This window comes from Sabethes cyaneus, chromosome 2, assembly GCF_943734655.1.
Source record: "Sabethes cyaneus chromosome 2, idSabCyanKW18_F2, whole genome shotgun sequence".
Taxonomy (NCBI): Eukaryota; Metazoa; Arthropoda; class Insecta; order Diptera; family Culicidae; genus Sabethes; species Sabethes cyaneus.
In genome coordinates this window covers 56,163,231-56,184,038 of record NC_071354.1, presented here as the reverse complement: position 1 = coordinate 56,184,038, position 20,808 = coordinate 56,163,231, and the positions used below count along the sequence as shown (strand labels likewise).

At 39.0% G+C, this 20,808-nt stretch overlaps 2 protein-coding genes across 6 annotated transcripts in view; one reads left to right on the top strand and one right to left on the bottom strand.

The window, feature by feature from the left end:
* Positions 1–20,808, top strand: part of LOC128738138 (bcl-2-related ovarian killer protein) — a 71,014-nt gene that overhangs the window by 13,748 nt on the left and 36,458 nt on the right. The window lies entirely within an intron of this gene.
* Positions 4,432–5,500, bottom strand: LOC128735451 (uridine 5'-monophosphate synthase-like). Its single transcript, XM_053829933.1, has 3 exons — positions 5,366–5,500; positions 5,020–5,296; positions 4,432–4,796 (listed from the first exon to the last, which is right to left on the bottom strand). The coding sequence occupies exons 1-3, from the start codon at positions 5,498–5,500 to the stop codon at positions 4,432–4,434; spliced, it is 777 nt and encodes a 258-aa protein (XP_053685908.1).

Below are 20,808 nucleotides of genomic sequence, written 5' to 3'. Positions count from 1 at the left end.
TGCGATAACCGGGCATTTCAGCCAGTGGGCATGGAAATTAATCATAAACCAAGTTCTACCTGAGAGCAGAATATTGCGCGACGAGTGACTATTCCAACTGCTGGTAAATTACCCATCTTGCCTTGACTTGTATTCGAAACGATTTGATGTCGGCAAATCTTTAATGATAGTATAGAAAAGAAGTTGGTTTTAACTGACATTTGAATTGTACTGTTTGAAAAAGTGGAAGGTTGTTTTCAAGACTCAACCGCCTGTCTAACGTAGGACTACGTAAAGTTGATGAAATAAAATGCTAGTGCAGATCACAAAAAGCCTGCGGTACTGTTCACCCGTTGTGATCCTTTCTGATAGGTCAATTAAATGTACACTATAACCTCTGCATTTTATATTATTTTGTATTTGGTATTATATTTTATATTTGTATTCTGTATTAGATGACGGGCGAAGCCCATATATCTTGACAATAAATCTATACCTATAAAAAAGGATTTCTGTCTGTCTGTCTGTCTGTCCGTATGTTCCTTATAGAATCGAAAACTACTGAACCAATCGGCGTGAAAATTTGCATGTAGAGGTTTTTGGGGCCAGGAAAGGTTTTAGTGATGGTTAGAGACCTCTCCCTCCACTAATATGGGGGGGGGCTCCCATACAAATGAAACACAAATTTCTGCATAACTCGAGAACTAATTAAGCAAATAGAACAAAATTTGGCATGTAAGTGTTTTCGGTGACAAGAATTTATTGGTAAATTGAGACCCCTCCCCTCATTATAAGGAGAATCATCTCTCCTCCCCCTTTTAAGAGGGGGGGCTTCCATACAAATTTCCTCATAACTTGAGAACTAATCAAGCAAATGGAACCAAATTTGGCATGTGGAGGTTTTTGGAGGCAAAAATATTTTCTATGGTGAATTGGGACCCCTCCCCACTTTAAGAGGGGGGTTTCTACACAAATGAAATACAAATCTCTTCATAATTCGAGAACTAATCAAGCAAATTGAACCATATTTGGCATGTGGGTGTTTTTGGAGGCAACCATTTTTTCCATGATGAATTAGGACTTCTTACCTTTTTAGGAGGGGGGGGGGCTCCCATACAAACGAAATACAAATTTCCACATAACTCTAGAACTAATCAAGCAAATGGAACCAAATTTAGCATGTGGGTGTTTTTGTAGGCAAGAATATTTTCTATGGTGAATTGGGACCCCTCCCCACTTTAGGAGGGGGGCTCCTATACAAATGAAAAACAAATTTCCTCAGAACTCGAGAACTAAACAAGCAAATGGAACCAAATTTGACATGTAAGTGGTTTTGGGGACAAGTTTTTTTCTATGGTGAATTGAGACCCCTCTCCTCTTTAGAAAACGAGTTATGACCCATCTCAGGGGGGCTCTGTAGCCGCAAGGTTACCGAGTCTGCTTTGACAAGCGAATGGTCATGGGTTCGAATCTTAGTAGAATCAGGCCATTCGATGTCAAAGTGACTTTAGCATGGGTTTATTCTCTGGCCCCTCATCACCCTTCCTTCATGCTGAGTTCTACATTATCCCGAAGACGCTTCTTGTGGTTAGTATACTGGTATGAGCACCTAATGAGGAAATGGTTTTGAACCTCAGGAGGACTCACCAGTGCTAACTATAACGAGGCGAAACAGGTTTGGTATAGTAGGACATGCATCGAAGCATGGGTAAAACCCTCAACACATAAGCACGCATAAAAAAATATAAGCTTATCGTTTACTCAATAACGATAAAGCACAGAAATGCAGTGCAGAATACAGCATACACCCGGGCAACATTACAATAGATCAATAATGTTGTGGTCAAAGTGATAAGCCCATACAAAAAAAAAATGACCCATCTCCCCTTTAAGATGGTGGGCTTCCATACGAATGAAATGCAAATTTCTTCTTATCTCGAGAACTAATCAAGCAAATGGAACCAAATTTGGCATGTGGGAGTTTTAGATGGCAGAAATTTGTTCTATGGTGAATTACGACCCCTTCCCCTTCAAGAGGGGGGGGGGGGGCTCCCATATAAATGAAATACAAATTTCCTTATAATTTGAGTACTAATCAAGCCAATGGAACCAAATTTAGCATGTAGGAGTCTTGAATTTATTTTATGATAGTTAGAGACCTCTCACCCCATATGGACTCTCATACAAATAAAACAGAAATTTTTGCGAAACTCAAAAACTAATCGAACTCGAGAAATTCGATAACAAGACAAGACAAGACCAATAACAAGACCACAAAAACTATCTATAGTAACACTAGATCATTCAGGACGAGACGACCGCGAGTGTTGCCGGCGACCCGCCGTCGGAAGCGCTGCCCACTGTGGGGAGGCAACTCCCCGCAGAAATCACTACTGTCTAGGTTTATTTATTTTCCTAGGTCTACCTGGGTTTCCTGGAACGAGCGACAGCGAGCAAGGAGAGGATCGCGAAATGGTACTTTCCACAAAAAAGTTTTCCTTGAAATGGTACATTCCGCTTAAGGTTTTTCGCAAAATGGTATTCGGCGTAATGTTGTACAATCATGGCGAATATTACTATCCGCTTTCTGGTTATGCAATGAGGGGAGTTGTTTTTTACTTTACTGTGAGGAAAAATTGCAAATTTGTATATTAAACTACCCATTCCAGGTAACTAATAAGCCTTAACGTAAGCAGCAAATCAGCGTATCTTGCATTTTATACTGCACGTTGTTGCATATTAGCTTTTTGACTGCATAGGTGTTATAAATTGGCATCCAAAATTGTATTCAAATTCTTCGTGTCGGTAATTAGCTGTAAATTAGCATTGTCAGCACTATAAGAAGGTTATTAGTAAAGTAGCTGTATATGTTGCCAAAATAGCATTTAAGTAGCATTTAAGGCGACTTAAATGCGTATTGGCCTACAGTTGGTTGGTACAGTTGGCATTGGTGATGCTTATTGGTTACCTGGGATGCTTTCATAGTTACGTAACTGCCAAAATGAATCACCTAAGGTTGAACTCCTCAGAAACTTGCAAAACTCGAGATTGTGACAAAGATCATCCGAGATTTATGATTTATGTTCAACACAGGTTAATTTGTGGCAATACGAAGTTTGTCGGGTCAGCTAGTAAATGTATAAATAAATCTTCAGGCCCATCAGCAGATTTTTGATAATGAACCTTTTGCTTTATTTGCGGGAAAGGGTTTCTGGTTGATTTAACCCTCTAACGGGCATCGTAAAAACGATGCGATCAAGCTAATGACTATTTTATCATGAAAGTACACTCAAAAGAATCTTAAGTTCTGATTTTCATGCAAATATAATTATCTGCAGGAGCGCCAGGTTAGAAAAAGTCCAATTTCTCTTTTTCGTTTTTCATGTCTAACGCTCTACCAAGATATTTTTTCAATTCAAATACATTACAAAATTGATATAAAGCATGAAATTTACTCATAGAAAAATTTTAAGGTCTATCATTTTGTTCTAGATGTGCTTTTTCATCAAAAGTAAAAAAGGAAATATTCGCGCATTAATTATTTTCGAAATTTTTCGGAATTTTTGTTTTTGAAAAATGATAACTTTTGAATGCACAGTCAGAATGTTATGATATTAATATCAAAATGTCAAGAAATCTGTTCTGAACACATTTTGCATATTGTCGAATCAAAACAAATTTCGTATTTCGCTCTGGAGCTCCAAAAGCGAAGGCCGTCTACAGACGGCCTTACCCGTTAGAGGGTTAATAAGGATCCTGAGGTAAAAAACTATTTTGCAAAGCGAAGAAATGGAATAATTTGAAGTCCCGTATTGCCCTTGAAATGGCTGACTGATGATTCATAGAGCTTATTCTAAAACATTAATTTAGGGTAAATGTACTGTAACAACCTCGGTAGCTTACCCAATTCATTAGATGACGGCAACCTAATAGAGATCTAAAGCCCACGAGAGATAATCGTGAAGCACTTCTGGTGAAGCAAAACTAGAACTAGAACTTCTAGAAGCAAAACATCGTTTTAGCTGCTGAATACAGACTACATAGCCGAAAAACAGAACCTGAAAATTGCATATTACAGTCGGAAAGCATACATTAAACTAAGTAAGTAAGGATATGCTAAACAGTCGAAGCTGCAACATTTCCGCTTTTTAAATGTTGTTGTAATTCAAAGTCTCGTCAAACCACCAAACGAGAATTGAACTTCGGTATAAACCAGGGCAACACAATGTTTGCTACAAACAATCTGTAGCAAATGGTAGGAAGTAACCCAGCCAACGCTATTCAGACTGTAGTTGATGCGAATCTTACCTGGTGTGGAGGTAAGCCATGCAGGATAACCATCGACAATGGAGAACTGTACATAATAAACTGTAAAAACTGCCAATGAAAATTCTTTATTTTATCATTCATATATTTTGTATTAATTTTAATTTAATTTTCATACAATCATGTTCATAATGAATCAATCGAACAATAAGAAGAGTATGCTCTCCATACGAAAATAATTAAATGAAACGAAACCCATAAACCAATAATAAAAAAAATTGGTCTATGAGCGGTGCGTGTATCTACAGAATTTTTATCATCTGGTATTGCTATTTTGGTGTCATTATTCTGTTGTCTATCGAGTTGAGTAGCCTCGGAGAATTTCAACGCGCCCAGTACTGTGCGCTCTTCAATACGATGTGCTTCGTGCAGGGTTTTCAGAATAAATGACAGCGTGAAAAGAGAATGCATCCTAATACCGTTTTGTTCAGTGTTTTTGAGACCGCCCATTTCAGAATCCACTATCGCTATAGCATCCGTCACGACGAGTCCTAAAACAGAAAATTTATATTTGGTTTCAATAGATCAACTAATATTGACTGTAATATGAAGCAAAAGCGTAGAGATGGATAGAAAATCATCGTAAAACGATAAAAAAAAATATGGTAGATATTCCAAAACGGCAGTTACAAAAATTTACAGAAAGATGCATTCCAGTCATTCTCTACAATACAAGTAGTAAAATCGCCAGGCTTAGTGCCTTATGTAACTTACCTTCCGCTCGTAAAGCCTTTGCTGTTTGCAGTACAGTTGTACCGCAAGAAACAACATTAGCATAGATAAGACACTTATCGCCGGTACTGAATTTTCCCTCAATCTGCTGTTTTGTACCATAGGTTTTGACTTGCTTACGGGGTAGGATAGATTTTCCAGTCTTAACTGATACGAGTGACACTACAGGAAGTGCCGTGTACGATACACTACACAGATGAACTTTCGAGTCCACCATGGTTAGCTTCATATACTCAGTTAGTAGATCCGAAACAGTACTCTGAAATTAATAAATAACAACCAGTTTTAGTATAAACTCTGCTCACCAATGTAATAAACTATAACATACCATGATATGTGGATGACTCATGAATTGATCAATGTCAAGGTAAAAGGGTGAGTTTGTACCGGTACTTTCACGGAACTTGAAAACCTGTAAGTCAAACAATTGCACGGCTAGTTCCTTCAGTTTGGATTGGTCCATTGTTGATTTTTGTGCGATTTAGCTCCTTTTAGAATGTAACACGTAGTTCGTAAAAGAATAAACTAACGAATCGTAGATAGATACAACCTATTTAATGGTCAAAATACCTCAGGTTGGAAATTTTACAGGCAATCGAGGTTTTACCTATCCGTGTTACCAGTACATAGACTATAGACTACCTACAAGAACGACAAGACACTCACCGTTGGAAACAAAGCTACCGCGTGTTTGCTTACCGCTAGATGGACACTAAAGCCCCACGTGGCATATTTAGAGTAAACTTTAAGGCAGGTACAGATTACCAAGGGCATGGTGTGTTGCTATCTCTTTCTCAGGAGTGAAGTAGGAGTGAAGAGAGCAACTTTCAAATGGTCCTTGGTAAAGTGGAATTCCCAGCAAATTTTTTGGTTCCTGTCAAAATTAACATTTTGGTACCTGTGCGTGGGACATCGAAAATGTATGAATTTGACAGCCACTTCACCCCGTAGCAGATTACACGTCATAATTTCTTGCCGTTCCGTTGTTGTTGACGGTTGATAACGGTTAATCTGAACCGGTCTTTATAGGCGGACCAATCAAATTGCAAGGCAGTTTGACAGTCGATCATAGACGTCCGTTGAGTGTGTTTAACAGAATATGTCTATGCTGGAGCCATCTATGAATTTTTTTTAGCTTTTTCAATGATCCATTGAAATGTTTAAAGCAACATGTATGTATGTCAGTTACCTGGTTATATTTACCAGGTAGCTGACATACATGTTGATAACGAATCTATGGCTAAAATATGAACATTTCAGGTAGATTACAAAACTTAGTCTTCACCATCACCTGTATACACAAAACATAACGACGAACCAAGAGCGAAGTACTCTTATGGAGCCCCGATTTGGAATTTCGATTTGTGTTTTCTGCCTCGATTTTTGCGGGTCTGTACTTCATATACCGTTTGTAGCTAAAGTCAATTAATTAATTTTGCTTGTTAGTTCAGTACCTCATATATGTATGTATATCTACTATCTTACCTGGCTCATAGCGGAGACAAGAAGTGTTATTGCAATAAAACAGTATCCGTTTTATTACGGTACGTCAATTAGCTAATAACGTATGTGCAACTGATATCGATATTTGTTATTGCAAAAACTTGTAAAACATTGCACGAATAACAATTCAGTATAAGTACAAAATTGTAGCGTACTATTATCACTTGAAATATCTGAATTCTTGTTTTTGAACGTATGTTCAGGATGTAGTGATATTATTCTCAAACTGCCAAGAAATCTGTTCTGAACATCATTCATAACGGGTGGCAACTAAAATTTTGGAATTTTTTCGCGGCCCTTTTGCTCAACAACAAACGAGCTCAGAGAGAAATGAGAGAATGTGTTAGCTCTCTCTCTCTCCTCTTTTTGTTAATATTTTTTGTTTTGTTTATGCTTGCCTAGTTTTGTTAAAAATGGCGTCGAAACCAGAAGCATTTCGGGGGCGCGTTGTACACTTCTATGAACTGAAACAGAAATCTCGGCAAAAAGTATCCGGTACAACATTTAAAAAGCAAATATGTTGCGGCTTTGACTGTTTACCATATCCTAAGATGCCCAACAACTATTCGCAACCAAGGTAGTGGGAGACCAGCCAAAATCATGGACGCAGAAGGACATCGTTCTCTTTCTCATTTCTTCAACAACAAGCCCTCTGGTTTAGCTATCAATTAAGATGTAAAAGACGAACTTTTGAAGAAAATTGTGATCCCGTTTCTACAAAAACATCTTGCAGATGGACAATACGTGTTTTGGCCGGATATAGCATCATCGTATTACGCCAAAACAACACAATCATTCCTGAATACCCATTAGATCCCATTTTTACCCAAAAAACCACAACCCGAAAAATCTGTCTTGGTGCGCCCAATCGAAGATTTCTTCGGGATTTTGAGTTTCTTGGTGTACAAAAATAACTGGAGAGCCACGAATTGCAAACAGTTGATTGGTACAATCAAGAGATGCATTCGCAAAGTTGACATGACGACCGTACAACGCTCCTGTTTCGACGTCAAACGAAAGCTTCGCCGAACAGCCGATTACAGACCGTTTTCAAATGTACACTAATTTTTTTCAACAATGGATAATGTATCTTTAATTTCGGTAAATTAGCTCTTCTTCATGTATCTTTGTTTTTTTTTGACAGCTTGAGAAAAAAATTCCAATATTTTAATTGCCACCCGTTAATGTCATTTGAATTGACATAACTTACGTATATGGCTCTGAAGTTCCAAAAGCGCAGGCCGTCTACATCATCGGTGAAGCAGTATCGAGCTCAATATAAGGATTGGAACCTGAATTAATAATTCTACACTTAGTTAAAAATAATTTTTCCATGTCTTAACGAGTTCAAAAATAAGAAACAAGAGCGAATTAATTTTGTCGAATATCTTTGAAACAAAATTGCTCGCTCCAAACCAACGACTGGAGCCGTGCGTATTTGCTAAAATAAACTTGTCTCTCCTTTCCAGTGCAAATTACATAAAATGTGTCACTCATTAGGTAGCTATAATTATCTGTAACCCGCAGAATCCTGGCAAACAACAACCGACCTGCAGCATACCAATTATATTTCATGATAGTGGAACTATCCGGTTTCCAACAACCGAAATCCAATTTACCAAAATTCGGAAAATAGACGCATCTGCTTACAGGCAAGCAGCTCTCCACCGTAACATACACAATGCTGTGTCGTACTCAAAACATAATTTAATTGCCATAATGAGAACGTAACCGTGCGTACGAATGTGTATACACAAGTTCCCCTGATCCCAAATCGCGAACGCCACTAGAAGTTGAAATTCGTATGTACAACGAACTCGCGACCACGCGCATTTAGGACGAATCGTACTACCATCGTCGTTATCATCTGGCTATTATAATCCTGCACAAATGCGACTTCGTCTCCAGATGGAAACTGACCTGCCTCTTTACGTCAATTTATAACATATTTTCATTATAAGGATGTAACATTGTTGAAACGTATCGAGCTTAGAGTTTCAAATTCAACATTGCACTGCAAGCTTTGTTAAGGCTATCAACAGTACTTAAAAACACAGCTTGAAATATTGAAACGGCAAATGGTACTGTCAATTGTTGGTACTTAAATATATGAAACTCGTACATCGTTACCGACGAATTGGACGAATTTAGTTGTTCCACGGGGATTTCGAATAGCCTAGTCGATGATGTGAACTGCATGTAACTGAGGAAACTGTTTGTTCTGTGGTACAAAAAGGAAGTAGTGAAAACTCATGTTACAACCTTCGAAACATTTTAGCGATATTTATCGATGCATCGTACATAAAACATTTCCAAAAGTCAATATAAACGGTTATCAAAATACATAAATGAATTATTTTTTCTCATCATGAAAGTTTCTCTAGGTTTTGAACAAAAATAAATTGTACTTTACATTATTTTCTTGCCCTTTCATAGAATTTCCAGATTAAAATGTTCAAATAGTTGGCTTTTAGCTCTTTTATGGGTATTCGAGCTGTGCCTCGTATCTTCAACGACTGATATCAGCACAACGAGTGACATTTCGCGACTTGAAAGTCGAAAATTGAAATGGACAGAATGTGGCCCCTGAGACCGGACGTCGTGCGTCGTGCGTTTGTCAATGCAAAACCAACTGATGGTTTACGGCTAGTGCGTAGTGCTTCAATTTTGCCTCGGAACCATCGTACAAGCACGTCATCGCACAGTATATGCAAAGAATACCCAATGAGTACCACCGAACCGAATGCCACCACTTTTGGCGGTCACTAACAATGGCAAGGTTCAGTCGTCATTTCATGGCACCTCAGTGATTAAATGCTCTACTTTCTATTTTTTGGTAAAATAAAAAAAATTTGTATTCTTCCAATATTTACATTAAAGAAATTTCAATCGATGTCAAACAAGCATAACTACTGTAATTATACGGACACATGATCATTAGCCTGTGTGCCTGAAAGACCATCGCCTGAAACACTAACGGATTGTATGTGCACATACATTCTACTTTATTGTTGTTTGTTTCCAACTTTCATGAAACTGCAACTAGACGTACGTATACTCACACGATACCAGTGTTAAATAGCAGCACCGAGAACCATCTCAGAGATGGGCGGTGATTGCGTTCGGTTTACGAAATTAAGGATGTTTTACCGATAAACACTCCGCTAGCAAAGGACGAAAGTCGGCGGACAGTGTGCTTGCTGATGACAAACAGATTGATTAACACGGGACCGTGTTGACATTCACCAAATGACACGATATCATGTAGTGCAAAGTGCACGTGATTCAACCGCGGTACACAAATCGTCCGATCTTGACAGCAGAAATCGGTTGCTCAGTCCGCGGTCGATGTAAACGGGCAATGGAAAGGATACCTGTACTCGAATAATGAATACGTAATAATTATCGTTAAATGTTTGATTAATATCAATTAAATGCATATTAACCGTAATCATTTAATTTATGTACAATATACGGCGTTTTTTCGCAGTAAACCAAAAGCACGAAACACCACCAACCGTTCGATGCAGAGAGAATCAGGGTCCAACAAGCGGGTTTCACATGCGACCCGTATAGTCAGCTTCGACCAGATATCAAAACTTCGCAGCTTAAATGTCAATATTCAGGATGCATATCGAACACAGCTAGGTACTTACATATATTTATATTGGCAGTGAAAAATGCATATGTGCAAATGAGCCTCGCTCGCTTGCTGGAAGGGAGGTCAATGCATTGGAGTGGAGTGAGTTTATTCCAGTAGTTAGTGCACAGCGGAGCGGTATTGCACATATGGAGTCCCACCGGTGGTGGAGCAGAGCCGCGGCAATCGGTGCCATCAATATCCTAATCAAAAGCTGTGTAATTCGAACCGTGACCACTTTGACTACATGGCTTCCCAGGTGGGATCAATTAGATATTGCGGAATTTTTATTGCATTATTTTTGATACTTAATGAAAGTCCACTCGAGTACTGGTATTTAGCTTTTGCATTTTGAATTCGAGTGCTGCACAGCATTCAATGTGCTTAGGAGTAACACAGTTCAAAAGTAACATGTTAGGAGTTACATTCTTTTCAATACACATTAATAAAATATTGTACTCAACAAGAACTTATAACTAAGTATTTATCTATGTTATGCAAATACACCATATATAATTATAATCATTAGATAACAAATTGAATTTTCGGTACGAGAATCATGCGTTACTAAGGTATGAAACCTATTTTGAGCTGTCTAAGCGGATCACTATTTGTTTTACTTTATTATAAACAATGAGTTGACTAAATGGGAGATTCAGCACACCAATCTTCTTGTTAAATATAGTTCTTCAAGCTGTTACCACTGAAAGTCACTATCTATTAGGCAAAACTACTATTTTTGCATTAAAAATTGAGGCGCAGGAACTAACTTTAATCACCAAGGTGCTTTTTCAAGCAATCTTGAATTTTACTGATGTATTGCAAACTTAATAAGGAAAAACATAATTTCTCTATAAACTATTGAACCACATTTTCACCATTGGGGGTTTCAGCAACACGATATTTTATACGTTACGAACTGTCAAAAAAGTTTCGATTGCTCAGATTTTATTTTCAATTTTATTATAAAATAATAAAACTTTTGGATTGAAACAAGACTTTAGATGATCTATTTGATTCTCTTTAGCAGCTGTAAAAATGGTTTTTGATAGCAATTTTTAATACCTTATATTTCTTGTCGAAAACACAGTAAATTGTGTTTGTATTTGTTTATTGGTCATTAAGGTATAGGCTACAAGCCCGTTGCCAAAAAAAAACTTAATATTAACACAATGAATACAAATGAATACAATGATTAAAAGAAATGCAGTTGTCCCCTTAAATATAAACTAAGCCTATTTTTAATGGTAGTTGGTGGCATAGTAATTTCCACTACATGCTGTAGATTATTGAAAGCTCTCATAAAACGGCACGTTGGTTCATGAAGAGAATAATTCCTATTTCTATGAGGCGAGTTGAAAACACGTCTGTTAGGGAGCACGACCTGACTTTGATTAAAGTGCAACCGTGCGGCAAGTGTTTGACTATCGGTTCGTCCAGATAAAATGTTTACGAAGAACACTATATCAGCTATTCTATGCCTGCAGTGAATCGTGTCCATGTTGACTAGAGAACAGAGATCTTGATACGGCGGCAGTTGGTCTCCATTCCATCTCAAATTCCGCAAGGCAAAACGTACAATCTTTTTTTGAATGCTCTCAATTCGTTGTATATAAGTTACGTATTGAGGGCGCCACACAACGCTCACAAAATCAAGCTTACTCCGTACAAGTCCAATGTATATAGCCAATATTGCATGTGGGTCCTTTAGGTCTCGCCCGAATCGCCTCACGAGAGATAATAATTTAAGGCAGTCCTTAATAACATTGTCTATATGATTTGTAAAAGAAAGTGAGCTGTCGAAAACAATTCCTAAGTCTCGAACAATTTCTCTGCGGGGCAGGACAATTCCGTTGTAAGAGTATTGAAACTCAATTTTTCGTATTTTCCGAGAAAAGGTCATTACCGAACATTTGTCCGGATTGATATTTAAGCCGCTATTTGAGCAAAACGTTCCATAGTTATCCATGTCAAGTTGAAGTTTGAGACAGTCAGCGTCAGTCTTGATTGGTAAGAATATTTTTACATCGTCAGCATATATTAAAATTATAGCATTGGACAACATAGTTGGAAGCTTATTCATCACCAGCACAAACAATAATGGACCCAGATGGCTACCTTGCGGCACACCTGAATTAACAACAAAGGATTCTGAAACATTTTCCTTAACATTTTCCTTTCAACTTTGAACTCTGTGTAGCAAATAACTTCCTAGCCAATTGTAGATCGGACCTCCGATGCCAAAATCAGCAGCCGCCTGCATAATACTTTCGGTCTTAACGGCATCAAACGCTTAACTCATATCTGTGTATATACAATCTACTTGACATCCTTTCGAGATGGAGTCATTCACTAGAGACGTAAATTCACAGAGGTTTGTAGTAACCGATTTTCTCTTCAAAAACCCGTGTTGCGTAGAGGAAATGCGTTCCGCAACTTTTTCATACAAATAGTCGTACACAATCTGTTCAAAAAGCTTTGGTATAGCCGATTGATAGTTATTCCGCGGTAGTTCTCCACATCTGAACGAGATCCTTTTTTATGAATTGGACTAATTCGAGACACCTTCCAAATCGAGGGAAAGTAGCCGAAAGTGAGAGACGCATTGAACAAACTCGCGAGAGGTTCCATTAAGGGGGCATAGTACTTTTTACACCATATTTTTTGCCTTATTTCAAATATTTTTTTCTCGATAACGCGAAAAGCGAATCGATTCGGGTTTATTGCTTGCTAAACATTGCACTTTATACTAATATTTGCAGTTTTGCTTGCGTACGTGAACCTCATCCCCTCTCCCCTACGGCTCCTTGAACATGATCATTCGAAAAAAACATGATTTGCGGTACCATGGATTGGCGCTGGGGGGCTTATCCGAATTGAAAAATTCCAAAACGACATGAAAGAATATTAAATTATCTCGTGTTTGACCCATCCTTTTTTTAAAATTCGAATGCATAACAAAATGGCGGACATTCAAACATAAAAGTAAGGTTTTTAGTCGAAAAAATTGACTTTAAACATTTCTAAAAAATACAAAAATTGTAATATCGAAAAAAGGATGGGTCAAACACTAGATAATTTTATTAGCTTTGAAACAAAAAAATGAATCATGAGAATTGCTTCAGCCGTTCTTGAGATATTTATGGTACCGACTTTCAAAACCTGGTTTCGAGAAAAACGGCGTTGAAGTTTTTATTCGCTGTGTAATCGCTCCAGACATGCGCGGTACAAATAGCTGTAACTTTGTCAATTTTTGGAATTCATCGAAATGACTTGAAACACATATGGTCAAAATGTTAATCTTTCGAAATAATCAATAAAAAAAATTTCGATTTTTTTAAATTGAAAAAGTACTATGCCCCCTTAATTCATCCTGATACTCTTTCAAAAGTTTGTTCGGTAGTGTGTCGGGGCCAGGTGCAAGATTTTTGTCCAGTCTGCGAATACTATTACGAACACTATTTTGCGATAGTTGGTATACCTCAGCACTACTGTCTTGATGTGGTATATTATTAGCATTCGCAGGTACATCAAACACACTTTTGAAATGCTCCGCAAAAAGGTTCGTTGACGACTGAGCGCTAGTAGCTGTAATGTCCTTGTATTTAACGTTACTCGGAATACCAGAGTTTTTCCTTCGATTATTTACGAAATTCCAGAAATGTTTCGGGTTACCTTTTATATTACTTTGCAATTCACCTAAGTATACCTCATATTCTTCTCGGTGAGCCGCTTTGAACATCCGCAGAACTTCTTTATAATGAGCCACATTTTCATCTGACCTTTCACGACGCATTTTTCTTAGGAGACCCCTGATTAATCGCTTCCTTACCCTACTTGCTTTGGTCATATTGACTGCCAGAGAAACCGTAAATCAATCGTACATAAAAATGTAATTTTATGAACTATAAACTGACATTTTATGACACATGAACTATAAACTGACAAAAGTTATAATATTTTCTGAATGCATATCGACCAACAGTCGAGCCCGAAATAAATGTATCTATCAGCTCAGACGACATCAAACCGGCACCGATCGTAGAAAGCATTTTGGAAAATCCCATAAACTTCAACCCAGTCGAGCCTTTCGCAGTCAGCCCTCTAGAGGCGTCGATCCGGTAGTTATTGGTGGCATAGAGGTCTTCCATCATGCTTGCACAGGCAGCAACCTGCCAAATACAACAGCAGGTTTCGCTTTGTTAGGTTCGAGTGAGAATATCGAAGCCCCTTTTCACACGCAACGTCTCTCAGTATTTACTATCAAAATGTTAGAGGATTAAGAACAAGGTCGTCGATTTTGCTATTGCGATAATAGACAACGGTTACAACATTGTCTCAACAAAAAACTAGCTCTCTGGTGAGACTATCTATTTATTTATTTATTTATTCGTCGTCAATCAATCGTAGACCGTTGCAATTGCAATTAGTTTCTTATGTAACTGGCCTAGAAGTATAAATGTTTTTTGAGCGCACTTCTATTCATAGTCAAATCGATGACTTCGCAACTTCTGTGTAACTATTCAATCATGACTACAAATATTTTGTCGCTTAACATGAAGCAACTAAGTTTAGGAGGAACTGCCATGAACCGAATACCCGATTTGTGGTTTGTAGATGAAGTTACTCTACCATTGTGTAGGCTTGCCGAACCTCCTGAAACGCTTTTTTCGGTTAATTCTATGCATCCTCCGCTCTTAGCACATCTACAATGCTCTACTCCTACACGTTTTAGTGATCCTGATAGTCATAAGTGCACTGTATGCCAGACGTTAATGAAACGTTGCGGCTTTTGCATGATACTTTCACACAATTCTTCTCGAGATTTGTTCTCAACCATTATTGCCCGCGATCGTCACCGTCACCAATAATCGTCTTCGATATTTGATGTAAAACAATGCCGGAACCCTCCAGGTAATCATCCAATAACCGAAACTGAAAACGATAACAACCCTTGATGCAACGAATCGTTATGGAGATTTTTAAAATCAGCAGCGTATGCCAATGTGCAACCAGTTTCAGAACAGATAAACACAAATGGTCCCAAATTACTGCCTTGAGGTTCCTCAGATTTATTTGTGAACAAAGACGCACATGCGAACCTAGCTACTAATATAGAACAAACTCTATCGCACAAATACGAGCGCAGCCATGTGACAAACTGTTGTGATCTGCCACGATTTGCCACCTTGGGAAATATTTAAGTTCAAAGTAGTAATATTTTTCATCAAAAATGCTCAAAATCTCCGAAACTGCAGAAAATCACGTATAATAATGTTCTACAAAAACATTTTAGCAAGATAAACGACTTTCTGGAACACTATGAACACGTAAAAGTTTACCAGAATATATCAGGGTTTAAAAACTGTTTTAAAGGGTTTGTCCACGTCATAGACAATTTCCATGAAGAGATGAAAGTATGGTGTCTTTGACAAAGTTGTTTGTATTGATATTTACTACAACTTTGTCGAAAGTACTAAACCTGTATCTCGAATGTACGAGAAAATAAATTTCGTATCTCACTTTTAAAGGAATTAATCACCCAAAGATTTCTCTCACACAAGAAGGGGCTTGTTATACCAAGAAATGTTCCTAAAGACGCTTTTGGCGCTATATCAAACGATCACGTATTTCGCTGTTTGGACCACTGTGCACAGCCATGAATCTATACTGGCCAAAAGAAATGTAGTGGTAGGTGCTGCAAATTAATTCTGCAGCAGAGAAATTAGCAATACCCCGGTAATTTCTACACAATCGACACTCTTGAAGGCCAGAAACATAAAACACGCTTTCAGATCTCCAGAAATTCTCCTTACGCAAAATATTTGTTAAAAATACAGCAGTGCGGGCGGCTAAAACCTTGGCTCACCGACAAAGACCGACAGTTCACCAGCAAAATCTGTTATAGCCAACAGAGCACATTTGTCATACTGAACAACTATACTGAAAAACCATGCAGTCCCAGATTTAATTAACGATTTTCACCAACATCTTTTCCTTGATGAAAGGTAAAACGTATGAACTCTTTTCCGACTTGTTTGGTAACCCAAACTCCATCTTCGCTTGTTTAGTTTCATGATTGATCAGTATTCCTCAATCGGCCTTAGCTCTCCGGTATTGATTGGAGTCCACTCGCTGAAATCACAGTGACGCCATTGTCGCTGTACCATTGTTCGGCCTATAACGACGCAACCGCATTTCTTCAGCAAATCCTTTAGTTTACGCATAACTCATAGTTTCAAATTTATCGTGTGACGTTAAAATCTTGTAAAAGTTAACAAATGTATTGTTGTATTGTAAAACTAACAAGTTTGATAGTTTTGCGCGAATAAATAGTTTTGCTATTGAAAAGTATCTTACCACTCCTGCAACTATGAGGTCATTCATATGCAACTTGTTAATCTAATTTAATGTCATTCAAATATTTGACTGTCAGCACTTCGAGTCGTAAATCTTGGCAGTCATTAGGGATTAGCTGTGGCACAAAATGCGCGATTTAAAATTATGTTTGCCACGCTAGGAACGCTGGCACAGCCGGTGTAATACTGATAAATACATAATAATTTATACTAACTGATCTGTTAAACGACTGGTTTAAGCAATTAAAAGTAATTTATTTCTTTTGGTGAGTTTTTAGCGCGAATGCAGTCTACCATACATCATAGGGTGTAGTGGTGCAATCACGTGACAGTTAACGAAAATAAAGATATGAAAGCATTAATCCATACCCGCCAAAGTCAGGTCTTTGTCGATTTGGCGCTGTCTTATGAATTACACATATGAAAAAAGTAAACATAAATTAAACATTTTCCGCTGCATCATGATAATGCCTGAAGCGTGGCTGATTCAGTGCAAAAAATAGTCTCTCGACATGGGATTTGACTTCTTCGGACTACGCGTCGTACCTCTCTCAGCCTCACGCTGCTGGCTGGCTGGTGGACACAGGAGGCATGTAATTGCATTTAATGCTGCTCGTTTAGTTGACAATTTTGTCGGCGGAATGCCTGCCGGCTACCGGTTTCGCATTGAACTGCTTGATTTATGTCGCATCATTGCAATCACCGGCTGATGCACATGGATTTGGATTGTAATTTGAAACGGTAGTTTGCTATGAGATGCATGAAGGCGCAAGAGGAAGGAGCACATTTTGCGTTGGTCCTGCCTGGTCTCAAGTAGGGTAATGGTCGCGCGTAATAAGCGTATTAATGAAATAATAATTAACGGCGAATGAATGCCGATAGATCGAGGTTGATTTATCAATTAACGCTTCAAGATTGGTTAGCGTGGATGAGTGTCAGACGATGGATCAGATAACACGTTTTGAAGCAGCATTATGTAATTATTTGAAAGTATTCATCAGATAATGTTATGGTTATTCTAACTGGAAGTGAGAAAATAGTCGTTACCTTCAGTACCCGAAGCCAATCATTGGTGTAGTGTCCACACAACTTTTGCTATTAATAAGCGGTTCAATGCTGTTTCTAAATAGGGTGCACAGGCCACTCACGATGTTCGCGTGATTAATATGATTACATGATACCATGCGAATATCCGAATGGCGTCTGTTCTGAGCTTCTTCTGCTGAGTCAACTGTTTGACTAAGGATTTTCTTTTAAGGCATAGTTTATACGCCGCACACTGATAGTTTTCATCTGCTGTAAACAACGGTTTCGACACGTTTCAATAAAACCAGCTGGTCAATCATTTGTACCGGAGCAGACGTATTCATAAACACTTTACATTTTACTGCTTTGCTAACGAGTGAAAATTGCACTCAACCCCGCAATCATGCTGTTTCCCATTAGAGAATAATTACTGACAGGGTGATCGGTCCTCGCGAGGCAGACCGGACTTGCGCTGATGATGGTTGGTTAGCCATACAACCAATCATCGTCGTATGCTTTACGGCCTTAAGTAGAGGGTCGTATGACTACTATATGTCTGCGTTGTGATCCCAGAACTGATATCGCAGTTACAGCATGACTGTCGGGTTTGCCTGCAACATGGACATGACCGATTCAGCTCAATGAGACAACTATGAGCATCTGCATATGGGTGCCACTCTAGTAGCTTTTTTCTCACTTTTTAATGGAACATTTAATTCGGTCTTTAAAAAGCTATAAAAACTATCGATCTATAATTATTTAATTTGATTACAGGCACTTACTGCAAACTGTTAGCACATTTTGTGAAAATTGCGCCTAATCGGTCTGAGGTTGGCAGCCGATAGTCCGTATTGGGGAGAGCGACTGGTTACTAAATGGCGGCTAGTTGTCAGCAAGTTTCAGGGTTCAGGCCCTCACGTTGACGACGGTACCAAAGACGTTGTGGTATGTAGGTTTTTTTCACCGTCGGTCATACTAGGTCTGCAATTATGGCCGTAGTAAAAACAAATGATTGTCTGGGATAAATCATGCGATAAAAGAACGATCTAAGCGCGCATTTTATTTCTCGCTTCTGGCCTATTTCAGTTCGGTGTGGTTTAAATGTCGATGCTTGTACTGTAGGTACACATTACAAATGAAATGAGAAGAATTTTGATTGGCTTGCGATTGTTACAGCATGCGGCAATGTGCAACATTCGACGGTGGCTAATAAGGTGAAATAAATGAGCATTCATTGGCTTGTATGCTATAAACGGCTCGCCCGACTGGCTAGTTCTTGTTAGGACAAGCGCAAGATGTGTTGCTGGCATTAATCGTTTGTAAACAAAATGTCACCGAGCTATTTTACGTTGATCGATTTAGAATAAATATTGCTTTGTATGCCACTCTCTTTACATGTGCTTTGAGTCACCTGCAGAACCAGAGCTAAAAGCTTTATGGATTGTTATGAGGAATCTGCTAGCTATCAGCGATTTTTTATTAAATACCTGAATTGGATGTCATATTTTCAACTTGTTTTAATTTGTAAAGTTGTGTAAATGATTAAAAGAAAATAGCACCCGATATCCTATTCAATATCGCTATTGAAGGTGTGATCCGTCGAGCGGGCATCGAAACGAGGGGAACGATCTTCAGTAAGAGTAGCCAACTCCTAGCCTTTGCAGACGACCTCGACATTATTACTAGAAACCGTGGGACGGCGGAGGTAATCTACGCCAGATTAAAAACGGAGGCTAGGAGGATAGGGTTACAAATTAATGCGTTGAAAACCAAATATATGGTAGGAAGAGGCTCCCGAGAAAGAAACGTTTACCTCCCACGGACAGTGACTATTGACGGCGATGAACTGGAAGTGGTTGATGAGTTCGTATATTTGGGATCTCTGGTCACCGCCGACAATAATACGAGTAAGGAGATCCAACGACGCATTCAAGCTGGAAATAGAGCCTACTTTTCCCTTCGCAAGACGTTTCGATCAAGGAGCATACGCCGTCGCACAAAGCTAACGATGTACAAAACGCTAATCAGACCGGTAGTCCTCTACGGACTTGAGACAGTAACTTTACTTACGGAAGACATACGTGCACTTGCCGTTTTTGAACGAAAGGTGTTGCGGAGTATTTTTGGCGGAGTACAAACGGAAAGCGGAGAGTGGCGGAGGCGTATGAATCACGAGCTACAGGCACTGCTTGGAGAGATTCCCATCGTACACCTGGCGAAAGTTGGGAGACTACGGTGGGCCGGCCACGTCGCAAGGATGCCGGACGACTGTGTAGTGAAATCCGTTCTCTTCAAGAACCCCACCGGCACCAGGAATAGAGGAGCTCAACGTGCACGATGGCTCGACCAGGTTGAAGCCGACTTGCGTGTGTCGAGACGCGCAACGAATTGGTGGCGAGTAGCCCAGGACCGAGTACAATGGAGAGGAATTCTTGATACGGCAAGAGCCACCCCGTCTCTCGGCTGAATAAGTAAGTAAGTACCCGATATCCTTACGATGTATTCTCCCACCCCAGAATACTAACTGTAAAGGCTTACAGGATCTCAACGAACTCATCCAAAAAATGCCCAAAAAATACAACCGATCGAGTTAGTGTTTTTGCATAAATTTAGCTTCGAGCGGCAACGTACCCGACACGATTTCATCCTTTTCTGAAGGGAAAGGCAGGATCTTCTAGCTGGTGTGGTCGTCGGTGGTCACCGCGCCTATCTATGCTTGGCTAAGTACTGTTTTACGCGGTTCTATTCGTCGATGAACAATTTTTCTTTGTCGCCGCTGTAACACATTTCTTCATCATACTAGTCGCTTTTGCCGATTAATCACTTCCGTCGTCGCGGATTCTAATGGCTGGTGGAGAAATGCTGAAGCTGACCCCTCTGTCATAGATAGCGCAATCCTCACCAGCAATTTTAGTAGTCCTGAACAGCAAATTTTAGCATATGCTTATCTCCGATAAGTAGTGGTCCAAGTCGTTGTGCGAACTACGATAGATGCGTACTCAGGTGATGTATGAGAAAAACCGCCCATAGAAACGACCTTCTTAAGGTCTTGTAGATGTACTTGGGGAGAAAAAGACACATTGGATTGCTAGTCCTCTAGTCGTTGTCGGCTAGGTGACGACTGTGCTAGCCGGTAATCATCGACTTGTACTTTTGTTTTCTTCCTATCTAAGAGTTCATGTGATTGACGATCTTGAAGTTACGACGCGACTCATTGTCATAAAGATACTCCAGCTACGTATA

What these genes read in the sequence shown, in the direction of transcription:
- LOC128735451 (XM_053829933.1), bottom strand. Translation starts at nt 5,500, where the DNA reads ATGGACCAATCCAAACTGAAGGAACTAGCCGTGCAATTGTTTGACTTA. An exon ending in TGAGTCATCCACATATCATG is followed by an intron (nt 5,297 to 5,365) that starts GTATGTTATAGT and finishes TATTAATTTCAG; the next exon opens with AGTACTGTTTCGGATCTACT. An exon ending in AAAGGCTTTACGAGCGGAAG is followed by an intron (nt 4,797 to 5,019) that starts GTAAGTTACATA and finishes TTTCTGTTTTAG; the next exon opens with GACTCGTCGTGACGGATGCT.